The following is an 11,127-nucleotide window of genomic DNA, read 5'->3' as shown; positions in this document are numbered from 1 at the left end:
TACATCATGTCCCCTCCTCTTCCTCCGCGCTCGAAGCTTCGCCGGGGCCGCGGCGGGAGCGCGGCGGGGCGGGGGGGGTGGTGCGGCGGGCGCCGGCGGAGCCGCCGCGGGAGCCGCTTCCTCCCCGCGGGCCGCCTCCGGATGCCGCTGGGAGCGGGAGGCTGCGGGGGAAGAGCCGCCCCTTCCCGAGCGGCGCTGCCGCCCTCCTTCCCTCCAGGAGGAGGAGGAGGACGGGCCGCGCCGCGGCCGCGGCGCCGCGCGGGAGGAGGGGAGCGCGGCCGCACTGCAGCAGTGGGCGGCCGCGGGGGACGGCGCGAGGGGGAGCGCTGCGGCGCGGGGCCGCCCGCGGCCCTTGCGGCGGCCCGGGCCGCCCCGCGGGGAGGCGCCCGCCCCGGGCAGGCGGACACGCAGAGACCCCCGGTCGGCTTCGGAGCCGAGTTTCTGCAGCTCGTTAACAAGAGCAGAGAAATCCCGGCCGCATCTTTGCTGCCTTTCCCCAGTAATCGCTGCGAGGTTGTGGGGGTTGTTTAATCATTACGCATAGCGATTAAACGGACATTTTAAAAACCTCCAGATAGAGGCGCCGTGTGTGTCATCTAATACCTGCACCGACCTTTCGGTGCTCCCCTGCTCCCCTGCACCAGACCCCGGCAGATCATGTAGCCTGTTAATTCCCCCATTGTATTCGTTGCTATTCAGCGTAGCCAGGTGGGCTTTGTGCTCGGTTTTAGGACAAAAGAGGGGATACGAGGGCCTGTGTTCTGACCTATAAAATTATTTTGGTATTTGTCCTATAAAGTGACATGAAAAAGAACTATTATGTTGTGTTTTTTGGCATCTGTGAATATGTATGTGGAATGTGATTTTTTTCCTACATTATTAGGAAATGAGTGTCTTCTTATATTGAAGGTGTTTAGTGCTTTTAAGTCCATATAACAACTGTTGTGGTGCCCTTAAAGAAAAGACCTGCGGAATATGATGGCCGGTGTCCGGATAAGCCTGCTTAATTGCCCCCCATGTGTAAATCTTTGGATGCAGCAGTGGCCTCTTAATTTGGAAGGTCACAGGCAAGCGTTTTTAATTCTGCCGCTTAAAATGGGTTATAAAACAGCCTACGTATGGGGAAAGGCAGCATTGTCAAACGCTAGGGTTTTTAAATGACAAAACAAGTTGATGGTAGATGACAGTGCTCTTCTCCGATATGGCCGAAGTCCCTATAATACTGAGCAGTAATTCCTTGTGCTGCTGCTGTGCCTCCATCCTCCCCATTTCCTGTGCTGTGGGGTGATAATTTGGTGAGGATGTTGGGGGGGCTGGAGGGGAACGCGGACAAGTCGGTGCCGTTGGGTCACTAGGTGGCACTAGTCCAACAATGCGTAAATGCCCCTCCGCTGTATTGGGGTCAATATCCTTCTGGGAATGACATCTGATGTGATGTGAGCCTCCTAAACGCGTCATGAAGGATTTCATGCCTCCCTGAGCAGTGACGAGGCGTTTGCCACGTGCCCTCTGCCGCACCAGCTTGGGCCATCCGGATGAAGCCGGGTGCTGCTCTCTTAATGTGCAGTTTCAGGGGAGAAAAAGCTAGTTCATTTGCTTCTAGAAACACGGCTTTGTTTGGGTTAGTGGAATTTTGTCTTTCAGAGGTAGAATTTGAGGGGTTAAAAGCTGCTTTGTAAGTGTAATAATGCATTAGTGCTGAAATTGTAAAGGAAGTCAGGTGTCTCATGGTTTGGCATAGCCAGAGGTAAACAATGTTCTAAAATGTTCTATTCTTCATGTAGGCTGATCAGCTGACTGAAGAACAGATTGCTGGTAAGTATCTTAATGATGAGAAATATTTTCTGTTGGCAGTTCCTTGTGACTAAAAGAAAATACTTATCTCAAACATAACAAGACGAATTTACCAATAACTTCAGATAAATTCTTGCATTTAAGGTTCCAGAAGATTATTGATTTCTTTTCTAAGTTTAGGCTGCTTTTTTTCTTGGACTGAATTTTTCTAGATTTTTTTTTTTCAGATCTAAACCAAATTCCTCTGAATTTAAACCAAAATAGAAATTGCCAGTCTCCTGAGTGAGCTTCTTGTGGTCATAGCAGACCTAGGGACATTTTTGAGCAAGTAGTGATAAACTTGAAGTGAAATGGCAACACACAATCCTAGATTTGACCTCTATTAATGGTAATAAGTTAGAAGTTACTGAGAAGTGACTCAAACTGGTTGAGAGAAAGAATATTATCTGAGCTTCTGGAGACCAGTCACCCACTTGGGACCAGTGCCAATTCCTGCTGTCTAGTGACTTAAGTGTTGTCATTTATCACTTATTTTTGTTGTTTCTGTAACTGTTTATGGTGAGCTGCCCACAAGCTATTTAGAATGCCGGGCTCCTCTCACTCCCTTCAAATAACTGCTGCTTATGGTGCAACTGAGTCAAGCAGCAAGATGCTGAAATGCTTTGTGCAGATATAATGCACGTGCAGTAATACAGTATATTAGAATTTAGTGTATATATAGTTACAGACTGGTGGTGTAGCATTTTCAGAAATGAATCAAATTCTGTCGGTACATGGACAAGTTAAAAGATTCTTGTTAGTTATACAAGGTGTAGTCGTGGGGATACATTTCTTTATATGCTGCTTTTTTAATCATGGTGACATTATTAAACCATGGGACTGTTTCTGCCTCTAGAGTTCAAGGAAGCCTTTTCCCTATTTGACAAAGATGGTGATGGTACTATTACAACAAAAGAACTTGGAACTGTCATGAGGTCACTGGGTCAAAATCCAACAGAAGCAGAATTGCAGGATATGATCAACGAGGTAGATGCTGATGGTAAGTGTTGGAAAGATGGTTCTTAGTGCTGTGACCATCTAGAGTGCAGTTTCTCCACGCCTGGGCTGTGCGAAGATTGTGATATTGTGCTCTCCACTTGAAGCAGTGCTTTACAAAAGCGTGAATATAAACAATATAAGATACATATATATAAAACAGTGTTGGTGTTCTGCTTTCTGTCTGTGCAGAACAGAAAGATGTTGGTAGTTTTACAATCTAAAATGGAGGATTGACAGAAGCAAACTAATACTTGAAAAGGTCTTTTTTTCCAGGTTTTAATATTCTTATGAGTCACAAGCTTCCTTTTGTTACCTGGCTTGCCCTGACCTGCAGTTAACCCATATTCCACACAGCTTTAGTCTGTATATTTCATTAGTCAACCTAGTCTTAATACCAGAACTAATGTCTATAGTTTTATGTGTAAGGTCAAAAACGTGGTGAGGATGGACTAACATTAAAATTTTACTCTAGGAAAAGCTGAAAATGCAAACGTCCTTCCTGTTGCATTTAATATATATTGGATTATTAATAGATATGGAGGAGTGTTAGACTGTTAAGATTGCAAAAACAGGGAAAGGCTCAAATATCAAAGTTGATTAGAATAGTTTTAAATGGATGCCGGAAAAGGTAACTGCAAGCTTTATTTGGGGCTTTAGTCAGGCTAGCAGTTAACAAAAACCAAATGCCTCTCCTGCTCAGTAGTGTCAGAGACTTAATCTTGAACATTGGCTGTTGTGATAATGAAGTTTTTATAGTTTCTCTGTGTGGGGGGGAAAAGTGAATAAAATATATTGGCAAGGGTATGGATTGTTTGATCGTTGCAGATTACACTAAGCAAGAATTATTTTCTTTAAAGTCTAAATTGACCCTAATAGTAGTTGACATACAGCTGTTGGGTTGTGGTACCAAGGTGCTTTCTGATACTCAGGGTTTGAAGTGCTGTATAGAGTTTGTGTACAGTGACGTTTTTAGGCTCCATTTCAGTATCCACAAGTATGCCCTGTCCTGTTCTTATGGTAGAATACTTTGCTGTTACTCTACATATTCATTGTTATTTCTCTTTAAAACTGAGTACAAGACTTGTGTTCAAATTAAGCTAGTAAATAAGGTTGGCCTTGAGCATAAATAGCTGTGGATGTCTCATTCAAATGAGCAATCCCTAAACTGCCAGAGCCCTAAAATATCCTCTCCACACCTCCCACTCCCCACAAAAAAAAAGGGGGGACATCTTTTGGTTAGTTGTACAGAGGTTGTCTTAAGGCATTGGCTTGGAATACACAGCTGTATTAGACTTATTAATGTAGTTTCCACCATTTCTAACAACCTCAGTTGCTTTACCTTACCATCTTTCTCACAGCTTCTTACAACCTCAAAGTTGAATCCTTACTATGAGTTCTTGTAAGTCTTAGGGATGAGTTCTGGGCGTTGCTGGGGATTTTGAGTCTTCTGGGGAAATAGGAATCCACAACAATGCTAAGTTGCCTTTTTTTGTCTCTCTTTTTGTTTTGTTTTCCCAGAAATATTAATAGTAGCTTTTCTTGATTCAGTTGAATTTACAGATACTTGTTACCTTTCAGAATTGTGTATTTTCTGTGATATGCAGCACACATACTTTGATAGGTTTTTTTAATGAAAAGCAAGTGTTTGACAGTTTTGTTCATTGTGTTTTTTAAGGAAACATCAAGTGTTTGAGCTCTTTACTGCAGCTGTATCTTTTTTCCAACTTTTAGATAACATAGGCATTTTCTGAGTTATTCCAGATCTCTGGGATATCTGCAGCAGTTCAGATTTTTTTTTTGACAGCTAGTTTTGGACAGTGATGCAATGCAAAGATATCTTGTCTGCCTCTGCTACGCTTTTAACACAGGTGGCTTTGTGCAGCTGAGATGGTGAATGGGGTGGTTTGACCTGGAGAGAAAGCAACAGCCAGTTCTCTGGCACCAAAACACTGCAGTGACAGCAGCTATTAATGCATTGTAAAAACAAAAAGGCAAGGATAGCAATTTAGGGGGAAGATCAAGTTCTTACATAAGAACAGCTTACAGAGAATCTGTCAGTCTGATTCTTGTCCCATTAAAAGCCACATTTTTTTCATTGTAGGGAAAAGTATGAGAATTTAATATTTAAATTTCTTTTCATTAAGGCAATGGCACTATTGACTTTCCTGAATTCTTAACCATGATGGCCAGAAAAATGAAGGACACAGACAGCGAGGAAGAAATCCGTGAGGCATTCCGAGTCTTTGACAAGGTATTCCTAAAATGGCAAGCATTCTTCAGAAGCAGTAAAGCATCTTTCCCTCAGTGCTTTTCTCTCCTTGTTCAAAAGGAAATCTCCCTTGTTAGAAGCAGGGGGATAGAGGCCTTGTTGCAGAGCAGCCTGGTTGTACCCACTTATATAGCAGGACTAAGCTTAAGGCATTTCCATGGAGAAAGATTTTTGGCCTTTCCTTAGGAGTGGATACCAGTAGAACTTCTGATGGTGGGTTGTTTTGTTGTGGTGGTATCTTTGCTATGTTCCCTTCTAACCTTCTGACTTCAGGGGACAGAGGATGGTTGCATGGATGCAGCGTGTTTTGTGCTTTTTGAAGACTTGAAGTTGAAGTCATGTCATCAGTGTTTGCAGGAAACAAAACATCACATGTTGTCTCTCCAAGATGAGGATTTTGAGGTTACGGCAGGAACCTAAGAGCTCCACTCCTTCCGTGTTTATTAAGGACACCTGAGCATACATCATGAAGAGGCTGTTCTAAAGATAACTTAGCAGAACAGGGATTTTTCCACCTTGGATTGCTTGGATTCTACAATTGTAACGAGAGAATTATTTTGTGCAATGACTGATGCAGCTGCTAAGCTGATGTATGCACATGTGTACAAGGTCTCACTTTTTTCCGATTTTTCTATGTAAAAGTGCCAGCCTCTGGCCCTTTGCAGGGATATGTACTAGAAGAAAATATTTTACTGCATGGTACTTCATTTTCCTTCTGGGTAAACCTCTGCATTTTTTTGTGCTTAATTTCATTGAGGCCACTTACTGACTTGTGATGGTCAGAACTCCTGCTCTAAACTACTGCCCTAAACTAAACTCTGATTCTCTGTGCTCACAGAAGAGGACAACTTCAGAAATGTCAATGGCTGTGCCCTAAGTTTGGATTTTACTAATGGAACTAACAGAACATTGACATACTGGCAAAAAAGGAATGACATTTCTAAGCTTTTCAGAACTACATTTAAGTAGAATTTACTTCTCCCTCAGACCCCAAGTGCATGACTTCTTGTAGAAGATCAGTAAGGAAGCCCAGCTATCCGCACTCCTGTTACTGAAGCAGTGTCTTACGTAATGCAGATCTTTTCAAAAAGATAGTGTGACTTGTTTAGTGGAGGGATCATGGAATCACAGGCTTGTTGAGGTTGGAAGGGACCCCTAGAGATCATAGAATGGCTAAAATGGAAGGGACCTCTAGAAATCATTTAGTCCAACCCACCTGCTCCAACAGGGACACCCAGGGCACAGGGTGGCATTGAGGTGGGTTTGGAAGATCTCCAGAGAGGGAGACTCCCACGACCTCCCTGGGCAGCCTGTTCCAGGGCTCTGTCACCTGCATGGTGAGGTAGTTTCTCCTCACAGGCAGGTGAAACTTCCTGTGTTTCCACTTGCACCCATTACCCTTTGTCCTATGGGTGGGTCCATAGGCCGCCACTGCTGGCTACCACTGAGAAGAGTTTGGCCCTTTTCTCCCTACATTCTCCCCTCAAGTACTTACAGATCTGATTAGATCTCGGTCTTTTCTAAACTAAAAAGGCCCAGCTAACTTACTCTTTTCTCATACAAGAGAGGCTGCAGTCCCTTCATAATCTTTGTTGTCCTCCACTGGACCCTCTCTAGAACTTCCACGTCCCTCTTATACTGAGAAGCCCAGAACTGCCCCCAGTGCTCCAGGTGTGGCCTCACTAGAGCTGAGTAGAGGGGCAGGATCCCTTCCCTTGACCTGCTGGCAACACAATACATAGATACATAGGCTACAGTTCACCAGATGCCCAAGTTTCATAAGAGTGCTGCAAAAGCAGTCTGTGAAAAGTTGGTTTTAGTTTGAGTTAATCTCAGGATTGTTGACCTTGGTCTCGTGCAACTTTTCTGCTCACAGGATGGCAATGGTTATATCAGTGCGGCAGAGCTACGTCACGTTATGACAAACTTAGGAGAAAAGCTAACAGATGAAGAAGTAGATGAAATGATCAGAGAAGCAGACATTGATGGTGATGGGCAAGTCAACTATGAAGGTAAGATGCTCACCTTGACTTGAAACAGTCACAAAGACTTTGAGTGAAGGTCTGTTGGCTTTAAGCTTAGACAGTATCTCTGGGATAATTTATTCAGTTCCCTGTTTCTGTGGGCAAAAGCAAGCTCCTTGATTCAGTGAAAGCTTTTGCACCACTTGTGGTTGAGACGTAACCAACAGCTCATAGTGACTTTTTATCTTTTCAGAATTCGTACAGATGATGACTGCAAAGTGAAGAGACCTCCTTTACACCTTTTTTCCTCTAGAAGAATCAAATTGAATCTTTTACTTACCTCTTGCAAAAAAAAATGTTCATTTATTCATTCTGTTTCTGTATAGCAAAACTGAATGTCAAAATACCTTCTGTCCACAAACTGCATGTAATGGTTGGTGGTCCTGTCCCCAAAAGATCAAGTTAAACATCAGTTTTACAATATAAATAATTGTACTACCTTGAAAATAAAAAAAAAAAATAAAAAAAAGGAAGCACTTAGTGAACTCAAAAGTTCCATTTGCTAATGACTATTACACTGTTTGGGCTGGCCAGTTTTTCATGCATGCAGCTTGACAATTGAGCACAGTCAGACATTTGTATTAAAAGGAAAAAAAAACCAACCTAAAATCCACTCTTTTCTTCAACAGTGGATTCTAGTTCAATTTGTAGTATAAATTGTCATAGCTGGTTTACTCTAAAATTGGTTTATACCTCAGGATGGTATGCAGCAAAAGTGGTTGAAGGATTCAAAACTTAGAGAAAATGCCCTAAAGGTCGAATGGTTCTCCTGTACGTAGCAGTGTGCTCCAAAAATATGATGATCTTAACTATGGATGGCATGTCTGTGTTATAATATTGGTTTAACATTGTCTGCATTGCACTATAGTGAAACGGGTGTCGGGCTGTTACCGTTCACAAAATTTTTAAAAGAAACCTTCACCAAGGGAGCATCTTTGGACTCTCATATTTTTAAAACCTTCTGTACCATGACTTGGAGCTGGCGGAGTAGCCTGTGGACTTCAGCACAACTATCAACATCGCTGTTCAAGATATTACAATTTATGTCCATTCCAAGTTGTAAATGCTAGTCTTTTTTTCCAATAAAAGACCATTAACTTAAAGGTGGTGTTAAATGCTTTGTAAAGCTGAAATTATATATAGAATTGAGATAATAAACCAAAAAAGCAGTAGGAGGGAAGTGTTCCTATGAATGACTTGCTGCTAAATTATAATGCACATGTATGCAATAAGTTATCCCCTATCTTTTCAAGATGGCAAGAACTGACCTCCTGTAACCCAAGACCTTTGCTATAAATAAATGAACTTGTGCTTGCCTTTCATATTACGACAATGTTAATTTAGTTGGTCTCAAAGTCGTGTAATGCTGACTCGTCAACTATCAGCATAGAAGTAACACCTCATTTCACTAAAGTGGAGAGCTCTCAGCATGCATGTTAATACTAGGGAAACATGTATAGGTTGATTTTGGATATTTTTTTTATGGATAGATTCTAGAAACCAGTTGGAGAATTTAAACAGCATGGACTTTATAGATCTGTATGATTCTCAAACATGCCAAAAATGCATTTCTCTACCCACAGAAAGAAAACAACAGGACATTTCTTTTACAATGTGTAAAATTAAGCCTTCCTGGCATCTTGGGCTATTGTTCTTGACTAACTTATCAAACACTTGCATGAATTTTGTGGGGTGGAGATGAGGACTAGGGTTAATTTAAGGAACATCTCGTTCCTCTGCTTTGCATGCACTAGCAGTGCTTAGTCATTCCAGGTCTCTGAGTAAAGTGTTCTCTGATCAGTCCTTCAGCTTCCCCGTGAATGAGTGGCAAAGCAGCCATGTTTGCCCTTGTTTGTTTGGAAGAAGAATGCTCTTTTCCTTTTCCCTCTTTTTTATTTTTATTTTTATTTTTTTTAAATTACAGCACTTCCCTTTGGAAGGCTTTTATGCTTGGGAGGGAGGGACTACAGCTTAATTACTTGATTGTAAGTTTGTTTCCAAACGTAACTGGAGTTGCAAACCGTAATTGCTATGCCTTTGGAGTTGGAGAGTGTTGGAAGTAGCTCTTGGAAGAGATGCAAGTCTCCGTTCACCCTGTCTAACTGAGGTGCCTGTGTTGAGAACCTCCTTGTTTGACGTGCAGCCGGTAGAAAAAGACACCTCCAGGAGGCAATTCTGCCTGCCGGGAGTGACCATGGAGTGTTCTGGGTGACTCTCTGCCCAGACACCTTAACCAAGTGCCTAAGAGTTAGATGGGTTGAATCCAGATGACTGTTTAGCTCTCTTGTACAGGCTTTTGCTATGGCTGTAGGTGCTGTCGTAACAAACTCGCTGCTGCGATGGGAAGGCCTGACTGCTCTTTGCAGGGAAGATCTTGTGTGGCAGCCACAAGTGGCTACTTGGGTAGCGTTGGAGAATTGCTGTATTAATTCTGTAGACCAGCTTTTAAAGCGAATGTACTCAAGAGACGGGCAAGGTAGGAGCAATGGTTGCTGCTCTGAACTAATTACTTCTTCTGCCTGAGTGTGCAGAGAGATCTTGTCTAGTAGGTAAATGCTTCTTACCATCTATCTGTCATTCACTCACGGTTGGTAGGGTAGTTCATTTAAGAACAGCTGCTTTTAGCTTATCCAGTGTGCTCTGTGCTTGCTAGCAAAGAGACCTCATTCCTGCAAGAGGTTCTTGGCTTGATTAGAAATTGTCTGGCAGTGTGCAGTGTTAGTATGCCCTGTAACTGAATCTGCCTGGAGGTATCTAATTATTAACTGACTTCAGTACCACATCAACCTTGAGTAAATGTATCCTCTGTACAGGATTTTAGCTCTGTTCCCTTCTGCATAGTGAATATCTAGAGAAATAAAATGTCACCCAGGATTTTTATTTTCTTTTCTTTCCGTGAGCGTGTGTGTGTGGCTTTGGCTTTTTCCAAATGTGAAAGTGTGGGCTGGGTACACTCGGTGCATGGCTTAGAAACATGGGACTGGAAAGAACTTCCTGGGTCACCAAATCCAGTCCCCTGCTATTGCAGGCAACCGTGTCATATAATCCTTCTAATAAACTGATCAAGCTTAACCACCTGCTTGTAAGTGGCTTGTTTTCATGGAAGTTCTGTAACTCATGTTGCTCTCAACTGATGCAAGTAGCATATGAAATATGAAGTTAATCAAAAGGTCCTCCAGCTTAGCTTTAGGTTTATCATTACACTGGCTTAACCTACTTTCTTAAACGTTTTTCTTTGCACAACACTCAGGAAAGTGTTGAATCTTTACACCCCTTTGCTATGAAATAGAGTTGGTGTGCTTGCTTGTTTTTTTTTTTATTTAAATGGAAAAGATGGATGTCTGGCTTGCTGAAACTTGTTAGATATGTTAACTGTCAAGGCAAGAAACAATTGAGTTACTTGTATTTGATACATAAACTTAAGGCTAGAATATACATAACCATTTTTAAAATACATCAACTTGCAGTGTAGTTTTATATTTAATACTGAAATTGTACTGCTAAAGTTCAAACTGCTGTTAATCATATTCCTCTTCTGATCATAATGAAAAAATAAAGGGTAAGAAAATGCTTAACATAGATTATTCATTAGCATGCTTATTTTATTAATTAATTCTGGAACACAAACCCTGGAAGATTGCCAGTAGGTATGAGGCATTGCGGAGGGAGGAGGAGGTTGGTGGGGAGAGGAGGAAGGGGTGTGTTAACCAACGGATATAATAGAAGGTTGTCTTGCCCCCCAAGCCTTTGTCACTCATGCAGCTTCGGGAACTCAGGTGCTACCACAAATTGATCCGCCAAGTGGATCAGTCAGTCAATCACGGATCAATCGCTGGTGGGAGGCCTGATGTGCCCGTGAGCAAAGGTGCAGGGGGGGAGCGGGGCAGCGAGGCTGCATCGTGGCCGCGGCGCTGTAATAAGTGTGGAAACAGACCCTCGGTTCCAGGTCCCACTTCTAAATTAAATTGTTTCAGCCACATCTTGGCACAGTTAACAAAGGAA

General features: G+C 42.5%; 1 protein-coding gene across 1 annotated transcript; it reads left to right on the top strand.

Annotated features, from left to right (window-relative positions):
* Window positions 1-1,778: 1,778 nt before the first annotated feature.
* On the top strand, window positions 1,779-10,105 carry CALM1 (calmodulin 1). Its single transcript, XM_026046397.1, is given in 5 exon segments — window positions 1,779-1,815; window positions 2,690-2,833; window positions 4,977-5,083; window positions 6,978-7,113; window positions 7,319-10,105. Coding segments are annotated over 5 exon segments (453 nt in total). The 3' UTR covers window positions 7,348-10,105.
* The last annotated feature ends 1,022 nt before the right edge of the window (window positions 10,106-11,127 follow it).

This window comes from Nothoprocta perdicaria, unplaced genomic scaffold (genome assembly GCF_003342845.1).
Source record: "Nothoprocta perdicaria isolate Ctin4 unplaced genomic scaffold, notPer1 scaffold_108, whole genome shotgun sequence".
In the NCBI taxonomy this organism is placed as follows: domain Eukaryota; kingdom Metazoa; phylum Chordata; class Aves; order Tinamiformes; family Tinamidae; genus Nothoprocta; species Nothoprocta perdicaria.
Note: the sequence above shows the minus strand (reverse complement) of the source record. Positions and strands in the feature narration are given on the sequence as shown.